The sequence below is a fragment of the Etheostoma cragini genome, chromosome 1, assembly GCF_013103735.1.
Source record: "Etheostoma cragini isolate CJK2018 chromosome 1, CSU_Ecrag_1.0, whole genome shotgun sequence".
Lineage (NCBI taxonomy): Eukaryota > Metazoa > Chordata > Actinopteri > Perciformes > Percidae > Etheostoma > Etheostoma cragini.
Window position 1 is genome coordinate 16608351 of NC_048407.1, and position 26638 is coordinate 16634988.

Consider the following 26638-nt stretch of genomic DNA (forward strand, 5'->3'; position numbering starts at 1 on the left):
AAACTGCCTCCTTTGTGCCTTCTACCAGCCAAATTCAGGCACACAAAGCCCTTGGATGTACAACACTGCAAAGAAGACATACTATTCAGATGACATGCTTTGCTCTCTCTCTGGTGGTTTGGTGTGTGCCTTTGTCTGCCCTGACCAGGACAGATATATAATATCACCGGATCAAAATCCTTTCAGTCCCTTTTACTCCCTGTTAAAGACTCCCGTTACACTCCCTCCCCCCTACACTCCACTATTCTTTCTTTTCTTAAACAAAGTAAACTTGATGCAGTCAGATAACACTTGCAGCCCTCAGGCCTAATGCCCAAAAATGAGTCTCAGGTTCATTCAGGTTTTTTAAGCAAAGAGTCTTGGACAGACTGGGGTCGGACAGACTGGACACGTTTCACTGTTGCCTCAACACATCTTTGTCCGTTTTGGTTTAAACAATCTGTTGCCTCCATCTTTTTAATTCCTGTGAAATTGATTACTGTGAAAGTTTTTCCATGCCAAGAAAAAGAAAAAAAGTCATCTAACCGCCCACAACGCACTCTGACACGACTTACAATTACGCACACCTGAATCACGTATAACTCCATAAGTCCACCCAAGTACAAACTGAAACACTGAAACATCACAATGAGTGGGTGTTTTGTGGGAAATCTTATAAATATTAAAAGAAACTACTTAACTACTTTAATCAGGGCTGAATCTAACAGTTATTTCATTATTCATGAATTAGCTGACTTCTTATTTTTAATAGCTTGTGAAAAATATATTAAATATGAAACCAACTTCACAAAAATATTTTTCTGTCAATCAACTAATCAAGAGACTAATCTTTTCAGCTGTAATTATAATATTTTGACATACTATGCATTATTGCAGTTGCACAAATGTCTCAATGTTTATTTCAGTGTATTTGTCCAAATTGTGAACAGTAGTCTCTATTAAACGACGGGTGACAATCAAGTCTTCATTGAGAAAATGAGATTCATAAAATCTGGCTCCTACATTTGCGGCAGTTACTGGCAATTCCAAAATTTTACTTTTACTGTACATGAAATGCTTAATGAATAAAATACAGCTGCGGTCGCCACCATTATTATCACAGCAGTTTTCAGCTGTGTGAGAGAGCACATTTATTATTCCTGCCAGTCTTGATTCTTTTAATTATAGTGACACATTTACCCAAGAAACTAATTTATGAGTAAAATATAATTATTGATTGGCTGGATGTGTTATATAAAGCCCAGTTTTATCAAAAAAGAAAGGAGCCCTTCTTAATTGCAACTTATGAGTGTGTGGGGCTATGAAAATATAGTTTGATATTACAGGATTTCCATGATATGAGCTAATTTCGCTTGACTACATATTATATATATATATATATGTATATATTTTTTTACATTTAAAAAAAACCCATCAAGGCACACCTAAGCTTACTCAAAGGCACAATGGCCAGAACCACTGTTTCCTTCTGCCTTAAGAGATTTCAGCGTGTTGAAAAAAGCAAGACTCTGAGTGAATGCAATGACTCATCACCAGGGTCATTTGCCTTTCACTGCAAATGAGTGTGGGTGTCTGACTAACTTGCAGTTATAAGCTGGATATTGTTTTTTAATCATGAGAGCGAGAGAGAAAGAGAGGAGAGACCTAGTTTTTGTGTTTGTGTGTATAGTACATCTGAAAGAGAGTGAGTGCGGCTGTGTACAGTATGTGTGTCAGAGAGACAAAGATGGAGGGCCACATTTTGAGTCTTTGAGACGTGATGTGCGCCCGGAGCCACACGTGTTATTTATCAGCCAGCTGCTTCGGCCTGGAATTGCAGCTTCCTGTCATCTGATGGAGAAGCCCTCTCTGTGTCAGCCTCCCTCCCTCCCACGCTCATTTGAGGGAGGAATGCACAGAAGGTGGGAGGAGATATGAAAAGTGTGGTTGGTTGCGCCTGATTTCTTAAAGTTCACACACTCTGCAAAGGCTGGTTTTAAGTGGAACTTTTTTCATCACTACAAAGCGGGTGCAAGTTTTTAATTTTTGCAGGTATTTAAAATTAAAGGCTATGGTGGGCAGGAGAAAATTTAATTAAGTTTGAACTGCAGAAATCCAGCCCACATTTAGCTACTACAATATCCATGACATGATCATAAAATCATAAATTTAAATTCATGGTTGTTGTCGTTAAGTGTCATTTATTCAATAGCAATGCCAAAGGTCAATTTCAGCAGTGTACTATCACTTTTATTACATTTTTATTCTATCATTTAAGGACTTACAAAACTGTCATTAGGGCATTCAAAAATGTAATAATATCTTTACTGTATTGGTTTTCATATTTTTCCACAATATGATACAAGATGATATGTATATACATATATAAATAAACCCGCACAGGAAACACAATGAATTAAAATAATAATAATAATAATAATAATAATAATGATAATAACAAAACAAGATTTTATATACCTTTTTAAGCCAAGTTGTCATGAGAGATATCTCAATTTTATTTGCATAGAAAATGACATTATCACACAAAAAACGTAAATGCCTTCAATAAAGTTACTAGTTCTGTTTACATGCAACTACTTTGCTTGTATGCAATGTTTGCACTAAAACTATTTCTTGTTAACACTAGAAACTGACAATTTGGTTGGTTTGCGATTAGTGGTGGTTCCAGAAGCAGAAAGCTAGCTGGCACCACAAAGCACGCTTAGCATTCATAAACTGAATCCCCGTTAATGGTGCATTTAAAAATATTTATGAACACCAAAACCCTAGACAACAAAAACGGTTAACACATTTAAAAAATTCATATCTTATATAGGTTATATAGGTTATAGGTACAGAACATTTCCAGTTTCAAAGTTATCAATACCACAACAGTCAGTCAGATGAATTTAGTGATTGTAAAATGATACACACACAGTGTCTAGTGTGTGCATGCCAGCTGTCTCTTTCACACAGATGTTGATTTGGCTCTGTGACTACCTCCGCTGCTGGCTTACAGTGAAACAGCTCCGTCCTCCTATTCCATGTTTTCCCATTTATAAAGAACGGCGAAGCGGAATAACTATGCAACGTTCTCGCCTTGAACAGGCTGTGTGAAAGGGACTATATTGAACTGAGAGAAAAATAAAATAGGATTTTTCAGAAATGCAGACAAATGAAAAAGAAAAAAGCTTTACAGTGGGGGAAAAACGATAATTTTGCTTCTTCCCATTAACTGAGGAGACCAAACTATTTAGACATACAGTTCTAATAAGAAAGCTGACCAAACTATTTAGACAAATAGTACTAATAATATTGATAATGGAGTGTTTTGCTTTTTTCGAATTGTCCCATCTTCAAGGGTGTTATGTTGTTGTTTGTGTATGTAATAGATGTATAGTAAAAGTACAAAGAAAAACCCATTTTACTCCAAGTGGCGCTTTCCCTCCCACAGACAGCACTTTTCTCAAATGCCTAATAACACCTCACGTACATTCATGTTTGAAATCCTTCAGTTAGTTATGTCACCGATTTCGAATGCCAGCCCAGTTTGTTCCTATTTGCGACCAGAGCAAGGACATCCCGCCCAGTGACTTGTTTGAATTTGGTCAATCAATCACAACAGAGTTGGCTAGCTGACCAATCAGGCTTTTCGGGAAGGCTGGTCAAGAACCAAGACAGACTGTTTCAGGCAGGAGGAGCTGAAGCATTAGGCAGCATGAGAAACATATTTCTTTTGAACATCAAGGCATGTAAACCTGTTCTAGTAGACCCCACGAGTGCAAATATGACAGTGAAAAGGATAATAGTAGGGGCTCTTTAAGTTGATGTACCGTAACAGGTGCAACACAACGAACAGGAAAGTGACGCAAATGTGAATCAAGTACAGCCTGTTAACACCCTCCCAGTCCTGAGAGGAGGTCTAATCAGGCAAAACAAGTGAAAACACCTGTGTGGGTATAACATGGATTTGTAGTGGCTCTAACTTCATTTGAAACAGACCAACTAAGCCTGAATACATAATTGTTCAATTAGAAAATAAAAAGGATGTCAGGATGGATAAGGGGCCTGAGGTGCTGTGTTGTGGTTACACTTTCCCCTGCAGGTGGATTGCTCGCTACTGACACGTAAAATTTGCCACACCCCAGAGCACAAACAGGCAGTCGCCTACACCGCACTGTGTGCAAGCTTTACATGTTTAATAAGTGGACAGCCTGGTTGCTTGGTGTTTAGCACAGTTGCACCAAAGAGAGTAGGTTCTCAGTCAAAACAGCCTGCGGGTCGAAAAACCTTCAAAGGGGTCGCAGGATATAGCCGAGGGTCAGGAGATGTGTAGTAACATAGGAAGGCAGGAAAACATTTTTGCTACAACACACATTTATTCTTCTTCTCATATTTTCTTTTATTGCGCAGCACTGGATGATTGTAGCACATATCTCTAAAAGTTATTAAATCCTTATAGATGTTTAAAGGTAGCAACCACCCTTCCATGATCATAACATATGCAATCCGTGACAGAAAACTACTCATATTACTTGCCTCCGAGGATGTGCATGCTGGGCACAGGGGTAATATTCCTACCATTTACATTCCCGGGCTCAAAAATAGTGTGTCCCCAGGCCAACTGCCACAGGGATTAAAAAAGGTCTAATTTAAGGGACAGCTCTTAAACATACAAGCACCACTTCAGCTACATTGTCATTTGGCGGATAAATTCCCCCATTTGACAAACTTTATGATACAAACAGCACAAGCAAAGCTAAAAGAACTACAGGATGCAGCAAACTGAATAAAGAACGAGGGAGGATTTATGGGGAAGAGGTGTGAAAGGCTGCCGGGAAACAAATATCATTTGAATATCTGCATATTCCCTAACCATCCTCAAGAGGTGGAGTCACCCGTACACTCAGTGTGCAGTGTTTCCTGGAAGTTGCGGTAAAGGGTAATGAGCATACACTCATGCACGGTTTAATACCAGTAGGTTTGGGACTCAACCTTGTCTCCATGGCAATTGCTGCAATGATGACAAATTTGCTGTTTCAATAAACAAAATGACTAAAGCATTAAGTGATGTCTCATTGCTGTGTGTTTAAGCAGTTACATTACATTACACAGAAGGGACACGTTAACACAGGGAGATATTTTACACCCTGTTTCTTTGCAGACGGAATAAAACAGAATTGGTTTAACGGGGTCGCTGGGTTTAGAGTGTAAGTCAGCAGAGTAATTCAGTATCCTTGCAAATAAACATTTCACCACAAACGGTGAAATGTTTATTTGCAAGGCTACCTGCACCATACAGCTCATTCTCCTGAGTATGAGTCATCCACAGGCTACATACAGTACATTTGAGGTGGGCATCGGATAAGCTCTGGGAGAATAAAGAGGGGCAAAGAACACTGCTGAGCCATCACAGCTGTACTGATTTTCTGTCACATTGTTTCACAACAGGAGACATTACCTAGTAAAGGAAACTGTAAATCTCACCCATCCCCCCCCCCCCCGTCCTCCACTATAACCACGGCACAAGGTCCTGTCAACAGTCCGCTGTGTATTGATAAAGGGAACCAGGTATTTGCTGCCACAATGTTTCGGCACAAAATTTAAATTAAGAGGGAGATTCTAAAATGAAACATTCCTGAAAACAAACTGCTAGGATGTCAATCAGATACCTTTTCGCAAAATAATCCGTTTGGTAACTTTCGACTGAGAATAAAAAACAGTGTGCCATCTAGATTTCTATGTCTCATCCTTTCTACATGTGACAGACAGTGTTGATATAATGTCATTTGTGGATGTTTGTTTGTTTTCACTAAGATTAACAGGGTCTCATTTTTTATCAAAGTCAACCAACTAAAAACAAACTTCTTTGTAATCTTTTGTCTATTGACACAGACACAGCAGGCACTCATTTCAAAAATGGATAAATCATCTTAGGCTGCCAGTGCTTAGTCAAAACCTGCTCCTGGACTAGCGATTACTTTCATTGTCGATTAATCTGTTAATCTGTTCGATTTAATAGTGAAATAATGCCCATCACAATCATCTTGGGCTCTCACAAAAAGCCCAAGATGACCTCTTCAACCGTCCTGTCCAAAACCCCAGACGGTGTATTATATAACTATTGACTGATTAACAGATAATCACAATTGTTGCAGATTTATTTTCTGATCAACCTTGGCTCAGCACTAGTTAATACCTCTGTAAAAGTGTAACTTATCACGGCTTACCTTATCCAGAATTACTATGTCTGACTGTCTTTCGAGTCGAAGTACCTCCCAAAAATTTGCTCCAATTTTATGGACCATAAAGCTAATTTTATTTTATACTTATATGTCAAATCATTTGCTTCCCACTGTCAGATGCACTGGACACAAAATGTACATGGTGCACTGCTTTACATGCCAAATCCAGGGTGCATCCCAGGAATTTCCATAACCCCCATTTAAATATTTGCATCAAGCATCACGGGACGGGGCGTTGAGCAAAAGCAACTCTTGAGTGCCTTGTTGATGATGCTGTATTTTTCGACTGTAAATTAAAAAAATCGTTTTAATCTTTTTTTATTTACTTGAACGATCCACAAATGCATCCGTGTTTCACCACAAAGAAGAGCAGAGGAGAATAAACTTTCTTTTTTTTTTCACATCAGCATGAGACACAGTAAACTGACAACGTAGGTGACATTTACACATACATTTAGGCTTACAGGTAAAAAGCAAAGACAACAAGCAGCACTATTAGTGGTAAGGGGACAGACAGTACTGGTGGTCAGCTCTCCACAAGTTGTTCCACTGCGACTGCTTTAAAGTATCAGGTCATCTACAAATGTAGACAAGGCAAAAAGGTCCCAGCTGCAATGTGCTCCCTTGTGGGAGTCAGGAACGTTGTAGAAGGAATCGTATGCTTATATTTGTTTGTGGTAGTCTCTATCTATGACCATTCACAAATATAAAGGCTCTTTTCAAAGACTGACACTACCAACAGAAGCTCCCAATTATATTTAGGTCAACACTCAATTTTTCTTGAATTATAATTATAATAAAGAATCATAATTATTTGAATCAGTGCTTTGGGTGTTAGGGTGATGGTATCTGGGGGTTTGGCAGGTTAATTGTTGCTTTAAAAGCAAATTCTGATGTTTCAACTACATGACAAATTGTTGTGTTTATACCAACTCATCTCCAAGTACGCATGAGTCAGTAAAGGTTGTTATCTCTGCAAACAAGAACAAATAATAAAACAATAAAATCAAAAATGACTTGTATGTGTTCTAGTGACTTGGTGATGGAAATAAGATGGCTACATGTTGTAACATAATAATCAATTAAAAATGCTCTGACTTAAGGGCAAAATGCTATTAAAGTCACTGCAATCTTTGTTTAACGATACAAAAATAGAGTTAACGACTTTGTGACGCATTTGCACAGAGGTGGCTTTTTTTTTTTTTTTTTACTAACAAATCACAACACATGGTATGTAATGTCTCTCAGGAAGGCAAGATAAAACAATGGGTCCGACATGATCTGAGATTCTACCTGCAGTTGCTAAGCAACACCCACCTCCAACCTCTCAATCTGTCCCATTGGTCAGCAGGAAAAACGCACAAGGAGCCCCATTGGCTAAGAGAAAGTTAATAAACTTTAGCCTAAACCTGCCTCCTTGTGTGCGCACACACTCTCTCCCTCCCTCCCTCTCTCTCTCTCACACACAATGAAGATTCTTGTGAATGAGAGCATGAGAGTGTCAGTGCTTGCGCAGTACAGTGCTGATATGTGCATTGAGCTCCTGAGCTAAAAATAAAGATCACACTGAATGCTGTGCCACTGAAAGTTGCAAGACTGAATTCAAAGTGACAAGTCTCTCCAGAGAGAGCAATGAGGTACCACCCTCATCATAGATCCAGGAGGTACTTTTTGGATATTTAGTATCAAATTCTAATAAAAGCTTGTTCCTGGAGATACTTCACATTTGATCAGGCTAAAAATGCAATATAGGAAAGCCTAAAATATCTTCACAATACAATTCAAAAGTGGTATTTAGCAGTGGTTCCCGACCTTTATTTCCCCCCACAGCCCTACCATCCACAATACCAGTTTTAAAAATACCAGTTTTTTAGCATGGATGTTATTTAACCTAAAAGTGGATATAGTTACACTATTTTTTTCTTACAATTGAATTAACAGTTCTTAGGTTGGTTTTGTTGAGTTTGCATTCATACTAATATAACCTGAAGTGGCAGAAGCTGAAAATTCCAATGCTTTCCTTTATTTTTACGGTTACTTTTGGCTAACTAATTCCACAGTTTATCTTTTTTTGTTTGGGGGGGGGGAGGGGGGCACGTCTGTTTCTAACTATTTCAACCATCAGTCTATAACTTTTTTAAGCCAACTTCATCATACTCTTAGCTAACTACTGATTAATTACTTTTAACTAGTTCAACAATTTATACATTTCCTTTATATTGCAACCAGTGTCCTTTACTTTGTTGCTAACAGAGGGTTTAGCCATTAGCCTACTTCTAGCAATTTTATTCCATTATTTCTTGTTAAATGTCTTCGTGTCCAAACTGTTTTTCTCTAGCAGAAAAGCGATGGGGATGTTGTTAGACCGACTCACTGGTTGAGATCAAGCTTTCCATTGGTTGCCTATTTTAGCCTCTCAAAATCGGACAAAAATCTTTCACACTGCCCTTTGTCAATGAAAATAACAGATTCAGCAACTGCATGGCCTAATTCTCCTTTAAAAGGTTTCACAAACCTGTTTCGGTGAACTGTATTCGTAAAACACGAGATTGTAATTTTTTTAATTTTGATATGATCTCAAGTTTTTATATAGCACCTAGACACGCTTTATAATCATAAAAGACATGGAAATCTTACTTTTTACATTATGGGACCTTTAAATGAAAATGTACTTATCGGAATAAATTAAGAGCAGCCTCTTAAGAGTGGTGTACAACTGAACACTGAACAAGACATTTTAAAGCATCCAAATTGTTACAATTTACTTTTGTGAAAATTAAAAAACAGACAACACCCAAAAACAAAGTTCACAGGTATTTCTTTCTTTGTTTAATTTAAATGAACTACTCCACCATCTCTTCTTGAATGCCCTGGAGATTGCAGCCATTTATTTATTTTAATGTGAATCCTAACTTAGGTTTTGGATCAGTGTTTGAGTTAGTGTTAACACCATTTCCAAGACTGAATGTGGAGTCTGAAATACACTCATCACCCTGAAGCCCTTTGAGCTATTGGTAGAGAAAAATAGAATCCCATCAATCACTGCGCTGGGGTTTTTTCTAAAAAAATGGGAAACGGTTCAACACTTTTTAACAGGAAGACAATGAGAAAGTTATCTTTGTGAGTTATGCTGTGAGTCACTCCTAGGTCAGTTCAATTTTCATTTTTTACCTTTCCTGAGCCTGGTCTTCACTTATACATCGCTAGAACATCTTGTGACCCAAACTTGATTGAAAAACAAATTCAGCACAGAAAAGCAGAAATTAAATCTTAGAAAGGGATTTAATTATTCAAAAACAGACAGATTCTGCTACAAGCAATTTTATTATAAAATATCTATAACCCCACATTATGAACTGTACAAGAGGGGAAAAAGGGATAAAAACAGCCGTGTTGAGCAGTGTCAGTTTTCGTGTGAAGCTGTACTTCCGTTTGAGGTCAGATAATCTTCCTGATATTAACTGCCTGGGAAAATATGCTCACCAACAAGACAGATCGTTTTTTTTTTAGAGAATTGTTCAAAACAATGTACAGGCATTCGTCAAATCAACATCCACAGGACATGTTTTATTTTTTTTTGCCGTTAGTATGAGTGTTTTAATGTATGTGTTAATATTATATATTTTGAAAAGATGAATTTAGTTGGAAAAGGATGGAATGAAAATGTTCATAAAGGAAAAATGGCATGATCTTAACACCATGTTGCACGATATTACATCCGTTTGGTCGCTCGTTTAAACTGTTGGGACGTTTTATAGAAAATGGACTTGGATTTCTGAGGTTCAGGCAGATTTCCTTCGGAAACGCTCCTCACAACTCTTCGAGGCTTGTTCTCTGAAACTGGGGACAGACAACAAACAAGGAATAGTATCAAGAATTAACATAACTACGTAATGTGCAGAAATAAGAATCATGACTGCAGGTACAGTTTGGAGCTATGAAAAGACAAAATAAGTCTGATTGCTTACAGCAACTCACTACTGAAAAAAAAAAAAACATTTGGGTTTGGTAAAATAGAAATTTCATTGAAAAAATATCTTACATTGCAAAGAATCAGGAGTATGTTTGCACTTTTGGTCATGGACAGTCTGTAGTGTGAATAATTATGACTGTACGTGTGTATGTGTAGTTTGTTTCTGGATGTCTTCTTAACTGTGTTTTTCTGGATTGACACTTACCTGCAAAACGATGCACTCTGAGTGGCGCGCGGGCCACTGAGACATCTTTCTTTATGCGCTTCGCTGCAGAGAAACCCTCTGTTAACTCTTCTTGGATACTGCTTCAGTGAAAAAAACGGACACAGAGTGTTTTATCCACTGGCGGTATAGAATAAGATGGTTTACATGAATGTAAGAGAAGAAGTCAGAGGCACATTACCAGTTAACTTTACGCTTCCCTTGTGCAGCAGACGTCATGTGCATGTAAGTCGGGTTGGCTCGCCGTAAGCCGTGTAAAGACGGGATCTGTTGTCTACAGAGCAGAGGTTCACGTTACCATGACATCTTTGCTGTTTGGACTTCACATAAGAAACATTTGCATTCAAAATCATAATGCTTCAAACTAATAATTATGTTTGTGTTGTATTGCAAAGGCTAAGTGTACATACAAATCTGAAGTTTTGATATATGACCCTTCATTTTGATGCACCTGCATTCAGAAATTTGGATATGAAAAATATGTGGGCTCTGAGATTAATTTAAAGCAGCTTTTTTTCCTTCATCGCACCTCCAGGTACAAAATGAGTAGATCCTTTTAAGGGTTGGCTGTTTAGTTTACAAGATCACCCTGATGTCAATACATCAACTATCCATAAGTTATATCTTTTAACACTATATCATCAGTTTGCTCTAGCAGAAAATCCTCTAGCAGCTCCATACTTACTGACGTGAGGTATAAATCAAAATGCACAATATTGATTATAAGCTGCAAGCTGCTCTAAAGTGAATTTCGGCATTGCTTCCGGGACAAAGCTAAATCCAAAGTGAGCAAATATTACATTGTCGGACACAACAACACCAAAGAAGTGGTTTGTAGACTGAGTGAATCCTAGGAGCCGCTGGTGACATCTCACAACCAGAAGTAACTTGGTGTTAATCTGCATCACCTTTTATGTAATTAATGGGGCTGTCAAAATGAACGCGATTCAAGACTTTGTTGCCATACAACTCGGTGCAAACTGACAAGGATTTGCTTCAGTATGCACATGACATTAACAGAGACACACACACAAACACACACACACGCACACACGAACAAGCACACGCACGTCTGGAACAGTCACCAATAAAAACAGTATAGACTAAAAGATTATTATTATGCAATCAATGAAAGCATGTTGGAACAAAAATATGGAGGGCACACCGCTCACCACATACCAGGATGACAGTCCAGGAGGCTAGAGGGAGAGGTCAGGTTAAGGTGACATGGTGCATAGGGATGCAGAGTGCAAATCCACAAACGTTACAATAAATAGATAAAATAAAGCTAGTATGGGTGGTACATGGTAATGAGATCTGCAAATTATACAGGGGGATTAGGCGAACCTCTTTTTCATGAGGTATTGTTTCAGGGATTGAGAGCTATTTAGAGATTTACTGACTCTAACAAGTTAAAGCTATTTCCTTTTAATGCCACTAATTTTGATGAGGCGCATCTACCTGACGTGCGTTCTGTGATTTGGGGCTTGCGCAACATCGTAGTTTTGGAAATCACGAAGGACTGCAGCACTGCTGCACCAGCACTGCACTCACCGGAGACTAGGGTTTGGTACTGAAATCTGATGCTCATATTGCACTGGCCCTTAAACAACCGTCATGTACCGGATCAAATAGCAATGTGGGTTTCAGTGCCTTGTTTCGGTGCAACTTTAAAGCCTGCACTGCTCTCTGGCAACAGAAGCATCACTGCATGCTAGTTAACATGACAGCAGACAATGTTAGCCTAGCGTTAGCTAGTAGCTGGCTTAAACACCGTTGTAATGCTGACAGGTAAATGTAAGAATTCCAGGACCAGGACAATAAAGCTTAGATCGACTTAAAAAAAAATCAAGTCCGACCCTACCCAAGAACGTTGTGTGCCAGCCTGGCTCAACACATCAACTGTAATTATGAGCCCGATTTAAACTAGACAATTTTTGAATTTATAAAACTTACGTTCTCAACTACAATTTTGAGTTGTTTGAACCACAGAAATCTGTTTTGAATGATCTTAATTAATAATGTAACAAGGACGAAGCATGTAAACTGCGTCATTTGGATGGCAAATGGATCCGAATGAAGAAACGAACCTCGACCCGTAGCACCCTCAGCCGAATAGTGTTGGTAACAGATCAAGGCAGCAACCTAATCAAAGCCCTAGAACCATATTGGAGGCTTTCTTGTCTCAATCACCTAATTATTCCTGTCCTTTGCCATGGTCTGAAACAATCTGGCCTGATGCGCATTTATCGAAGACAGCGCTACAGATGGGGGAGACATGATTTAGCACAGTTTACCTCACGCTCAAGTCAGTGTAGGACAGAGGGAGAGGCATTTCTTTCTCCCGACACAATTAGGCTAGTTAAGTACTGATTCAAAAACATAAATGCTTGATCAAGGGCCCGGCCCGAGAATACGTAGTGGCGTGAAATATTGGCCAGACCTGGGTCAAGTTTGGGCTTGGGGGAAGAATCTTAAACTCAACAGGAAATACAATGGCCTGCAGCTTAAAGGGGTGGTTCAGAATTTTGGACAAAGGACCTAATTTCCAAGTTAGCCAGTACATTATTTATCAGGGAAGACCGTTTAACACTTTTCATCCAGTCCTTCTAGTTGCACAGTTTGCTGGTGCTCGGCTTACCCACTCCACATTACACCGGACGCAAATAAATGATTACGCCAAACTATCAATGTAAATATCTGTTTAAAGAATGTTTGAAACAAAAACTACCGTTGCAGCTCAATGATGGCATTACATTTTGAGGGACTTGTTTCTCAGCAGCACACTCCAGTTGGGATACCTAGAAGTAGCCTAATACATTGTAATTGAAGCATTGGATTGGAAAGTGAGACTAGGCAACATGGTGTTTCAGTGTGCATTGAGAAATTGTTAAAATACATTAAACAGATGGCACTACAAAGTTTCCACAAATTTCCAATGCGGGATCCAAAAAGGAACCAACTATGGCTTCTTGCTGCTGGCTTGGAAATCAAGACACCAAGACATAAAGAATTTGTAGTGATTATTTTAGACCAGATGACTTTCTCAAGGATCACAAGTCACTGACAACGAACGCACCAACAGCTACTGGTGAACAGGTAATAACTTTTGGTAGGCTACTCTAGCTAACAAAGCAGCCGCTTTCATAATGTTAGCCTAGCTGCTACTGATAGATAGAGACTGACCACGTAGTGGGGATAACGTTACAGTTCAATGCATTGTGGAGAGTATCAGTTCAGGCACTGCAAGTATTGTTTTAGCACCGGTATTGGGGAAAAAAACGAAACAATACCTAACCCTTAAGGAGACTAGTCACAGTTACTCAGGGTCACCTCATGATTTACCCACAGTAGGAACTTCAGTCGTATACTTTGACTGTTATGAAGCTAGAAGAGAAGCATTATGGCCAGTAGTGCGGCAAAAAACCTTCTGCAAGTAGCCAGACAGTGGGATATTGAACACAATGTCAGCACACTGACTACTGATAGTGCATGCAACACGAAGAGCTACTACATAAAGTTCATGCCTAAATATTCGTCCCTAACGGCCCCACCGTGACAGCTGCTCCGGAAAGATGAGCCGTTGGTCCGGTCTCTGGAATGCGCTGGAGCAGTGCAAACTCTCAAAGCTCAACTCACCTCACCTCCACTGTTGGCACACTTCTATCCAGTCACACTCTGGTCACCTGTGATGCTTTGGCCATGGCAATAGGGGCTGGACTGTCACAAGTACAGATCAACACTGAGAGGCCCGTTGCATTCGCCTCCCGGGCTCTGAACCAAACCGAACAAGGATACTCAGTTAGGGAGCGGGAGGCACTCGCCTGCACGTGGGGTTGCGAGAGATGGCATCTCTACCTTTATAGCCGCAAGTTTACACTGAGAACGGACCACCAGGCTTGACAGCTCTGCTCTCCTCTACAGGCACTGGTCACAAGACGCTGAGACTGCATCGGTGGTACGACCGTCTTCGCCAATACAACTACACGCTACAGTTCACCACGGGCCGGGATAATGTTGTTGCAGACCTCTTCTCTCGGTCAGTTCCTGTCCAGGACCCGCACGACAGCGCCAACCACATCAAAAGGGAGAGCGATTATTCACATGCTACACACTCCGCTCAAGTAAACGGTCACTCTGCAGGAACTGAATGCAGCCTCAGAACAGGATCCAGTCATCTTCCAGCTCTCCACCTACATTCGTCAGGGATGGGCAAGGAGCTTGTTAGCCTTCTCTTGGGTCAAGCTCTCTTGTTGGAATGACACATGTGTGGCGCATGAGCTTTGCACTGTTATTCCGGGGGCCCCTCACACCAGTGTGCTGGCCATGGCACATGAGGGCCACCTGGGCATAGTGAAGCTTAAACAGAGATGCCGCGACCTGGTGCTCCCCGACCGCACAGGGGGAACAAGATGGCGTAATTTTGGTCCACTCCACAGCAAGTGGACCACCAAGTGGGACCAGTCACATACCTACTAGATGACGGCACCCGCTGGCATGCTAGCTGCCTTCAGAAGGTGCCAGCACCTACGGCAACGTCAACTCAGAGCAGCAGGGACACCATAGCCGCTGCCCCAAGCCTCCACCCCACAGGTCGTCAACTTTAGCTGTGTGTTCCACAAATTTCCCCAAGCAATAAGCATTTCCTTAATTGATGCAATGCATTTTGATTTGGAGGTCACTAAGGAACAAAGACAATTCTACATGCTCATTGTGTTAATGTGAAGGCTCATCTGGTTGGAGCATCACTCACACAAACCCTGTCTGCTGCTATAGCTCAAAATGTTTCCTATGCTGTATTAGGGATTACGATGCCAGTATTAGCAGCATTGGTGCTGCGCCTCTTCCGGAACTGATGGGGGCACTATACACTTTTTTTTGGTGGAAGTTTACGTGTTACAGTCGATACATTCAGAAGAAGGAGGTCACGCACAAGTGGCCGAAGTCACACCCTTCTACTGCCGGATTTTTTTAAAAACTGTGGTCTAAAATTGTGTTATTTTACTGGTCCTTTTATTATGACACCCCTATTTGGTTTGCCACTTTTCAGCTGACATGAGCCTCATGGCCCAATGTTCCAGTCTGGAAACATACTGCTGGTGAGAATACTAAGAGAATACTGTTTGCACTCTAGTCTCTGTCTGGTTTTGAATAAGGTTTAGTGGATTTACCACTTCTGAATGGTTTATTTGCTACCCAGATTGAGCATCTTCTACACAGAATCCTTCAATTGCTTTGAAACTTTCAGTGGGGAGCCAGAGGGATGTGTTTTTTTAAGCATTTTCAGGACTCATTTGAGAGATGCCGGTGTTCATTCCCTCTGAACCAATTTATTCTTTTAAATGCAATACATTTTTGTTAATTTTCATGTTAAAAATATAATTCTTCTTCACCGAGGCTTGCTTAAAATTTGTATTTTATGCTTTTGGGGAATAATGATTAAATCAACATGTGTGGTACAAGAACTGTCCGGGTTTACAAGGCATAAATAATGAACAAACTTGGAATCATGTTTTTCTTTTTTAAGAGTTAGGTATTTCAGGGTTTCCTCTATGTTGATTTTAACGTGGCAGCCTGCCACGGTAAAATTTCTGCCACCACGATATCAGAAATAGGGCAGACGCACAACAGGGTTTCTGCTATGGACGCTGCGCACCTCCTCTTCATGTGGTTTGAGAAAAGTCATAAAGTCAAAATTACACAACTCTGCAGAGCCGTCTGCTCTACTTAACTCAAGCGAACGGTCATTCACTCTCTCTCCACTTGAGCTACACAACTGGAACAGTGACAGGACGTCATCGCTTGTGAAATCATGGCAACCAAAAAAACAACCGGGTGAGTACTACTTGTCACTCAATATTAGGCAAAGTGACAAACTGCGACAAAAACCACGACATGAAATCTGGACTTACGCAGGTCGCGTGAAATATGACAGCTACAGTTTATTGGAAAATAGCATTGTGGACTAGGGCTGCACGATTATGGACAAAATGATAATCGGTTGATTTAAACCAAAACAAATTTGATCATCACATAGGCTATTTATAACTGTGAGAGGGAGTGTGATGGACGCTGCTCACAGAGAGACGGCTAACTCATTATGAACGGGTCCAACGCGGGTCGAACAACGGATACACACGTGTGTAGGAAACGTCTGTATCTTCATTGCGCTGCATTTTTATGAACTATGATATTCTCGAAATGGGTCACATCTATGGCCCAGAGCCAGCAGCTCCGTCTCACACGCTATTACTCTACCAACTGAAGTTAGTTGCATTCAATAACTTCTGTGTTCTTCGCCGTGGCAGCCGCGATAGCAGAGTTACCCGCGGAAAAACTGGAACAAATACAGGCTTGCCCCTAATACTTAACAATATACAGCTGTGTTAATAACGATTAAAACTGGGGACAAATGTCAGAAGTGTGGACCGGCGCCGCTGTGTGGCGGGGCGCGGAGAGTAAGAGGAGAGAGAGTAAGAGGAGAGATTCAACACAGGCACGGCTTTACAGAACAAATGGGTCATGTAACGCAAAATTAAACCATATCCATATAAACAGCATTGGATACGAGGACATTAGCACAGGTGCGTCCTAGATTAGCTAACAGCTAACAGACGCTACTAGCACCGACTAGCACTGGTCATTGCTTTTGTCTAAAAACAGACTGAACAAAATGTTGCGTTTACTGGTAAACCTTGAGACCGAAGTATAACCGACTGCTATCTGTTGAGTTTTCCTCCCGTTACTCTGTCCTTTGTGACTGTCTACATCTAGAAACTAAGTTGCACGGGATGCAGTGAACAACTGACACATGATCTGATAAGGGTTATGGAGCGGTAGATTGGCTTTGCAAAAAAAAAAAAAACGGAGCGTTCCATGAAATGACGGTTAAAAAAAAAAAAAAAATCACGCAAATTTCATCGTGGGAAGTCAAAATCATGAACGCGATTAAAATTTGATTCATTGTGCAGCCCTATTGTGGCCACTGAATTTGATGAATTTACTTTTTATCAGACCCCAGATTAGACAAGAAGCTAATGTAAGCTAACACTGCTGTCCATCTGCTTGCGTCTGCCCGCTGCAGAGCTGTTACTCCTCTGACGGTTTTAAAAAACGCTTTCCAGGTTTGTGGGGGTGCATTCCGCTCAAACCAACATAAAAAACATAGCTAGTAATGTTCACTCAGCATTTTGTTCTGTTGTAAAACTGTGTGTAAAATTAGTGGTGACATTAAATCATGGTCTCAAGGTAAGGGTCGGTGGCTAACATTTGCAGATAAACCCATTGACAGCAACGTTATTATTCATTACAATGTAGTAGCGTAATGTGAGATGCTAAAAATAAACTACACGCTGTTCTCGAGTAACATTACTTTTTGACGTGACTGACTTTAAGAAGGAAGAAAATATCTTCTGAAATCATGTGAAGTGTGTCTAAATAATCAAATACACTGTTAAACATCTTAAAGTCAAAAGAAAAGTTAAGACATGAATATGTTCTCACCTTTTAACCCTGTTCCCGTCACTGGCCTTGGGAGGATGGAGTAGTTGGGTGGGAACTGAAAAGTCTATTGATGTCGATGATCGACAGGGACTACCACTACTTATTATGATGGTTGCATTGCTTGCAGTTTGATCTTCATTGTCCAGAACTTCAAACGTCACGTTGGGATCCATGGTGCTGGAGGAGCTTTGTGGCAGGGCATGAACAGTTTTTTGAGAAGGTTCTGGTGTGCACTGGAGTGGGAAAATCCCTTCCTCCAACACTTGGGCCTTGGTGGCTGCCTGGGGGCTTTGCGGTGGCAATGATGCAGATAGATTTCTCCTTATGGGCATTCTGCGCAATGGTTCCGGTTTCGTATCGGTCTGTTTACCTCCACCTAAAAACAAAACAATTAACCATCAACAGTTAACCTAAATTAAACAAATTATTAGATTCAGATTCACAAAGTCATAAATTAATTTGATTCCAAATCAATTTATATTTTTGATATCAATTAGATTAGGAACAGTTCAGTTACAATACCAATTTAGCCTGGATATGAAAGAGATTCTACAAATGTACAAGGTTCCCTCTAAACGGCTGCATTCTTTTTGTATTTTAATTAAATATTTTATATTAGTTTTCACATTTACAACAAATAAAATAAGTATTACAAATAAACCAAAAACAACACTGGCTCAGTCACATCCAACCAAAAGTTACAAATAAAGGGAAATCAGCACTCTTATCAAGATCTTTCAGGTAATCCCTGTAGCAAGATGGCAGAAACATCAGGCTCCAAATAATTCAAATAGGGCCCCCAAACTTTGAAAAATTGATTTGACTGTGAATGTCACATGCATGTCAAGTACTTCAGTGGTCCTTTGCCAACACTTAACAGTTGGTCCTTTCTTACTGTTTCACTGCAGTAAAATGTTCTTCCTTGCAGCATACGTGAGAATACAGTACAATCTCTTATTTGCCAGCAGTACATATCTGGCTGGGAGGCCTAGAATGAGAGACACTGGGTCCATCCGCAGCTTCAAGCTGCAATCCTGATCAAATATTAAGCTAGTACTATTGTAGTTTGTGGCAAGACCAAACACAATGAGATAAAGTACCAACCTTGGTTTTACATTGAAGGCACATGGGTGAAAGAGTAGGGTTGAAATAATGCAGTTTGGGGGGAAATCTGCATATAAGCTTAAATTGTATTGCTCTGGCACAATTAGAAATGAAGTTAGCATATCTCCATATGTGTATCTTCCCACTCATTATCACTGATAGTAACAGAAAGGTCCCTCTCCCATTCGTCCAAAAGCCCTTGCAAAGGCAGCGGTAGCACAAAATGCATAGCTGCATAGAAAAGGCTGACAGACCTTTTCCCAACTGTTTGAAAGAAGCATATTTCAACAGAAGATACTTCAAGATTACCAATTAAGGTGGTGCTTTGCAGTATATAATGTCTAATCTGTAGATATTGGAAGAAATCTTGTCTGGGGATACCATATTTCTCAACCATTTGTTGAAATGACTAACGTATTATCAGTATGTAAATCTTTCAATGGGTGTATGCCACTATTACCCCAATGTCTTAAGCCAGCATCAATTCACCCCGGCTAGAAGTCAGGATTGTTAGGAATAGGAGTGAAAACAGATATTAATTTATACATCCCTTCAAGTCAACGCATTAACCACCATGACACCATAATTGTATTAAGTGTAACAGGGTTGTCACAGCTTAACATGATAGTTTTAAATTTCTTAATAAAAAGCAGGTTCCTCAATGGATCTCCTGAAAGTAAGGTTTTAATATCCAGCCAAACCAAAGCTGTTTTATGTGTGACCCATTTATAAATAAATATGCCCACACTGTCTTAAGTTTGGTAAGTCTTTAGCTTGGGTTTACGTTTACTCCATATAAAAGAGCTCAGCCAGCCATGTAGTTTCTTAATGACCCCATTAGCAAACAGAAGGCTATATGTCCCAGCCAGAAGACTGGTAAAAAACTCAATCGCTCCAGATTCTGCCTTCCCCTCTCAAACAGGGGAACAAAATTAGCTTTATACATTTGCTTTAATGCAGGGGTTATGAATATACCTAAATAGACAAAGCTAATGATGACCACTTAAAGGGGAAGGAGGGTAATGCTACTGGTATGGAATTTAGGCTACCTGATTGCATTGCCTCTGATTTCGTCAGATTAATTTTATACCCTGAGAAGTGACTAAATAAATCAATAATACCAAATACCACAGGTATTGATGTCTCTGGACTAGAAATCAAAATCAAAACAACATCAGCAGATAGGCTTTTTCTATGAAAAGAATTTTCCACTTGTAAACCCAGTATGGAGAGTGTTGTTCTTATGGCCTCAGCCATAGGTTCAATAACCATGGCAAAGAGAAGAGGAGACAGGGGACATCTCTTTCTTGTTCCTCTATGTATAGGGAAGCTGTCTGATCTGAGCCCATTCGCCAGAATGGACGCCCTGGGATTGCTAAACAAGACCTTGACCCATCTGATAAAAGTATCCCCTAAACCAAACTTATCCAAACAATAAAATAAATATGTCCATTCAACCCGATCAAAGGCTTTGCCTGCATCCAAAGAAAGTATTAAGCCATCAACCTGTCTTTGCTGGAGAGCATGAATAATATTGAGCATTGAGTATGACCTGACATTATTACAAGAATTCCATCCCTTCATGAAGCCTGGCCCTGAAAACCATGGCGCTATGTAACTTCATATTATTATTATATGCTGCAGTGGTGTAGTTGAGTAACCAATTGTTGAGTCCAAGTCAAGTCGCGAGTCCCCAGTGTTTGAGTTGGAGAGCTAGAGTCCAATCCCCAGTTTTAGAGTCCCACTTCGCATCCCTCTGTATCTTTCTAATTTGAACATGTAGTAGGCGACGCACATCATTCAGTCCCTCCAGGAATTTGCGATGTCATGATCGCAACAATTCAGATTAATTCAACCAATCACCATGAATTTAGTGCAAATTGCAATTTTGACCAATCACCTTGACTATGACCAATAAGTGGCGTTTCCCAAGACTACAACCAATCACAGCAGTCCCACGTGCCAGACTTTGTGTCAGTATGTGACACAGTATGTGATACACTAAGAGCCACTGACCAAGCGGGAGGGAGAACGGGTTTACGTAACTAATGTAGGTCACCAAACTTATTTCCTTGTTTCTGATATGAAGACAAGATGTATAACTTGAACATCTCACATTTACCAACAAATGTACAGTCTAAGACCGTGCAAAACATTTCAGACCGTCCTTTCAACCTTTATACATTTTAACATCAATGTACACTGTAAGAATTTTTCACTCTAAAGTTATTGAAAGCTGGTGCTGTTTTAATCCTGTCAGCTATCTGCAGCGGACGGGGATGCTCAACGGTTCGCTCCACAACTGACATGCTCGCCTGCTGCCAAGTGTAAGTTAGTGTAAATTAGTGTCACATGCAGCAATGCTTTTGAGTTCTTGAACGTCTGTATTGGAGCACCAGAGAGCCACGCAGGCATTTAAGTGGCACCTAAATCCGCGATGCTATTTGGTTTGGTAGATACCGGTCGTTTAGGCAGTAGTCAGAAACTTCATCCAACTTCCAAGTCATCTGAGTCAAGAATGCTCAAGTCCAAGTCCTCAGTGCACAAGTCCAAGTTGAGTCATGAGTCCAGAGAATAGCAACTTGAGTAGTCCATCACTGGAATGCTGTGACCACCATGGATGTGGAGTACACTCTGAAGGAGGATTGCCCCGTACGGCTTTTGAGGTTAAACCTTATACAATTAATCTTTTGCCACACTGTCTAGCTTTATTTAAAAATGATAGCAACAAAAACTTGCACAGGTTGCAGAGAAGAATAAGGTTCGATCATGCTCTCTGCATCACATTATAAATACCATTACACGCATGGCATTTCCTGCAGGAGTGTGGTGGGGTTAGGGACAGGCTTAAGGGGAAAAATACTTGCACATGAAGTAAGTCAATGCAAAGGTGAATGATTTAGACATTGCCTTAAATACCAAAATACAATATTTAGCAAATGTGAGTCAGACCTCAGACAGCACACAGAGTGAGGAGAAGATATTAAATAGCCCTTTTCTGTGGCAGAGGAGTTGTCCCTAGCAATAAATGGCAGCAGAGTTCCTTCAATCACATATTTTTGGCTTGTAGGGGATTAATACATGCATGAGTTGCTATTTCTGGCAGAAGCTGCACTGAATTAGGGTCGCCTGGTTGCTGCTTTCTGTTTTTTATAGTGCGCCTTCTCTGGTTGGTGGAGCAGGGGAGTTTACGTCTGTTGACGTTTTTTCCTGCCCTGCTGTGGATCTGCATTTTCATGAATGAAGCTCAAGAGGGATTGGGAGGGTTAGATGCTAGACAGACAGAGAAAACATTTGAGGGTAGGAGGGAAAGAGAGGTAGAATAGGAGTAAAAGCCAGACTAACAGATGTTTGAAGCAAAAGGGACAGCAAAAATCTAAGGAGGAAAAAATAGATAAGAGAGAAGTGAGAGGTAGAGTATCAACTGGGAATATAAAAAGAACAGTATAAAGGGGTCAGTGAGAGGTAGCTGAATGAAAAATCCTGAAGCTATTAATAAATGCATGTCTGGACATGCTCTTAATCAACACTAAATAGTGTTCCTTCAAAGAGATCCCTTTTGTGTGTTTTGCTATTATTAAGCAGCCCACAAAGAGTTAACGCTCTTTCAAAACCCCAACACTCTAAAACCGATTAAATTTGATTGGCTTTGCAAGCTGCAGGGTGGAGCTATTTCTCATAACATGCTGCAGTGACTACCATTAAGAGCTGAGGAAGCAGTAAGGGACTGCCAAATGGCATCAAGATAAGATGAGAGCATTTTGAATGCAAAATAAACGCCTTTTTTTCATTCAAACATCTGTTATGTCAACTGTCACTTAGAATTTGTCAGTAATCAACCGGTCATTTAACATAGCTCATAATGCTGCACATGTATAAAGCTGAACTTATTGTGTATATGCATTTGTGAGCGGTAACTCTGATATTAAGATCAACATGCTTCTCAAAGATGCAAGTGTGAACAAGTGAATGCATAATTGAGGAGGATGCACATATATGATTTTATTAGAAAGATAAAACTGTGGTTAAATGACTCAAATAATGGGAACATACTGATGCAAAAGACACATACAGTATTTGAATAAATTACACTGATCAAACTATATGATAATTCCCTATTGTAAAAACCATTGTTAAGCCTCTAAAAGGCTTGCATGTATGTTGTGTTAAAATGAAACGCATGTCTAGACAGTTTAAAGGTGCTGATGTTTGCATGCTGGTAACAGTATTTTCATGTCTGGTACATTTAGCAATATTACTGTACAGGTGTGTCCACCATTGTTGAAGTTACATTATGTATCTAAAATCCTTCGCTATATTGTTTGTATGCTCTTGATTATTTTTATTGTTAACAACGGATTTATTAAGTACAATTCTGGTATTCTAGAAGGTAAAAAAAGTGTTTCTTGATAACCAACTCCACCCAAAGTTTTATTGTGGGTGTATCAAATGCTGAATTAAGTTAAAATTCGGCCATTTAAGTTTATTTTGCTAAAATAATAATAGCTTACTATTCGAGTGAGTGGAGGTGTCGACACTTGGAAAGACTTCCATAAATGTTTTGGCAAAGAAAAATTAATTTATGAGCATTTAACAATAAATGACCAAATAGGAAAGGAACAATACAATAACTGGTATGACATATAGAAAGAAGGGTAAGACAGGACTTATGATAAGTTGCAGGAAAATTTTATAGCAGTAGTGACGAACTCCCTGGTGCATCCATGTTTCATTCACATTCAAGGAACACTGGTCATCTGGCAGCAGTATTTTATTTTCAAAAGTTAAATTTCCCACAATATGTTTCAAAGAAATATAGACCACCTGCAGTAAATATCATTACAGCCAATTTGAACTGCAATATTTCACAAAGGCTTTTGTGTTACATTTCCCCAAAGGTTCCATGTGTACAGTTTTCCCTCTATAAAACTGGTTGTGAGTATTCACATCATTTCATTATTCATGTTTTGGCCAGGGCAGAATGTCTGTAGCACAAATATAAATCAAATTATATTACATGCTTGACTTTTATTGTTTATTTTACTACTCTGAACAAGTCCTTTTACTTAAACTGCTAAAGAAATGTTCAGCAAATAAAAATCCACACCGCAAAGTGGAAATTTCAGCGTACGCAAAACAATTCAACATTTATATGGCACATTAAAAACAACTTTATGACGGTGTGTTTTCTGCTTTAATAAAACAGCATCAATTCTTAAAGTGTGTTTGGGCAAGTGTGATGGATTGAGTAAGAGGTGACAAGGAGAGAAGTGAATGATTGAGGGGGGATTAACAGGCATGCAGGGGATTTAGATTAATGACTACAGTATGTTGCATGACTGGGGAGAGAGTAGATTTACCTTTTGGTGATGGAGCAGCATTGCACAGTGATGTTCTTCTTGTGCGCCCTTCTGCACCTGATAATTAAAAGATTATAAAGAGATTCAAAATGAAGCAACATCACCACATCATAACATTTTAACACATAAAGAGCCATGATTCACAGAGTTATTATTTTTCAGACTGTACCTATCATTCAACCTTCTGAACATATTGTGATTCGATCAAGTACAATGTTCAAGAAAATCAAATCTCACACAAAAGCCTGCGCATGATGCAATGTGGCTCAGGTGTGAAGTCATAAGAAACATTTGTTATTTATAATGAACTGCACAAAGATCAAGTCAACCTAGAGTGTTTTGTGTCTTAAACAAAAATCTTAATCTTTCATTAATGATCCAAAGGAGGCTGAAACTAATATATATATATTCAGCAGGTTTTTCTTTGTATTATTGACAATGTATTAGAATTCAACAAAAAAACAGAAATACTGGATGTAATACAATTTAAAACAAGCCAGCAGTGGAACCGAATAAGGTGCAGAGTTTACTGCCTCACAAATGACAGACTTTATGATAGTAACTGAGTATTGTTAGGCAGCTTTGGATCATGCTCCACCGTCCGCGTGTCTTATATATCATGAATGCCTGGTGCCGTAAGATCATGCTGTTAAAAATGAACAGTGCAATCTCATAAGTTCAACAATACACACTAGACCTGGACAAATGCCAAATGCCAAACAGATGTCAACTACCTTACACCAGACAAATATATTCAACAATATTTTGACACATGAGGTGACACATGATTTTAATCTTACATTTTAGGCCTTCCACATTACAGAACCATGCATGTGTGAAACACCCTCCATGTAGCTACTACAGCCAAATGTTCTCTTCTCCTGACCTGCGACCTATAAATGACCTAATGTTGTCTATCTTGACATTTAACATACATTATTACATGACTTGGTTGAATTCTAATGTGGGAACGCAATCTGTAATTTTCTTGATAACAGACTACTGGCAAGTATAACACAGCGTTGCCAAAGATGCAGTTCTGGAGGACAGCTATCAATCAATCCGGTGAAAGAAGTCTGGATAGTTTATTAGCGAGGGGCGTCCAAAAGTGGACACAGTGAAGCTAATGTGTTAGCTATATTGTTACATGTTTAACATTAACTTACAGGTGTGTCGAGATGCAGCGGCTGTACAGAAAGGAAATGAGACGAATGGGGACATAAACGTCAACATATAAATATTCCCAAAGAAGCCATTTGCCGTGTCTCACTTCACCATCAACAGAAATGTTCACTTTAATGTGAATTTGAGCAGCTGATAGTCCGCTAGCTCACAACAACACTTCAGTTAATGTTGGGTCAATTCCTGCAGTAATTAAAACAGCAGCTACGTAATTTGTCCACCGCCTCGCTCTACATTATCACTTATGTAATATTCTGACCTAAATAGGGTATTGTAAAAGGAGCATGTTAGCTATAATTATTATTTCCACAAAAGGTGGTCCTTGGTATTAAAAAATAAATTAAAATTAAATTAAAACAAAAAAAGATGTAAAAACAGCTTGGTTAAATACTTGACTCTAATTGGTCAATCATTTCTTTAATCAATCACTATATTCAATCAATAGCAACAATAAGGTTGCTATTGACAGAATTTTGATTAGAGACTTTGGTGGACAATTTGTAAATAAAATTGTAGTCTTTGAGATGTGTTTAAGTGCATTTTTTGGCCATGACCGAGTCGGTCTGCATCAACGTGAGGAGACGGAAAAATCTGACTTTCTTTGCCACTAGTTCTTGGCTATCTGCCTGGTGTGTCAAGGCCTTAAAAGGTCCCATGGCATGAAAATTTCACTTTATGAGTTTTCTTTTTTTAAACATTAATATGAGTTCCCCCAGCCTGCCTATGGTTCCCCAGCGGCTACAAATGGCGATAGGTGTAAAATGAGCCCTGGCTATCCGGCTCATGTTCTGAGAAAATAAAAGCTCAGATGGGTTGATCTGGAATATTGCCCCTTATGAGATCATAAGGGGCAATATTACCTGCCCTTTCTCTGTTTTTCCCACCCAAAGAATTTGGCCCACCCACGAGAGACATCATGGCTTTCAAACAAGCAAAGTGGCAGTTGGTCAAGGCCACACCGCACCCTCCACCTTTTTTTGGGTCTGGCGATTCACAATTAATTTATTTAGGATCTGTGGTGCATCATTTTAGTTGCTATATATATATATATATATATATATATATATAT

General features: G+C 39.6%; 1 protein-coding gene across 2 annotated transcripts in view; it reads right to left on the minus strand.

Moving 5' to 3' along the window:
- Positions 1-9532: 9532 nt before the first annotated feature.
- The window catches only part of kif18a (kinesin family member 18A), a 37523-nt gene continuing 20417 nt past the window's right edge, over positions 9533-26638 (minus strand). Inside the window, exons 14-18 of one of the 2 annotated variants that reach the window (XM_034875934.1) lie at positions 24388-24444; positions 17924-18299; positions 10602-10694; positions 10403-10500; positions 9533-10064 (exon numbers count right to left, since the gene is read on the minus strand). In XM_034875934.1, the coding sequence (XP_034731825.1) occupies positions 9937-10064; positions 10403-10500; positions 10602-10694; positions 17924-18299; positions 24388-24444 (752 nt within the window). In that variant the 3' untranslated portion in view covers positions 9533-9936. Of the gene's footprint in view, positions 10065-10402; positions 10504-10601; positions 10695-17923; positions 18300-24387; positions 24445-26638 lie in introns of both variants that reach the window. The other variant, XM_034875926.1, reaches the window with a different exon arrangement.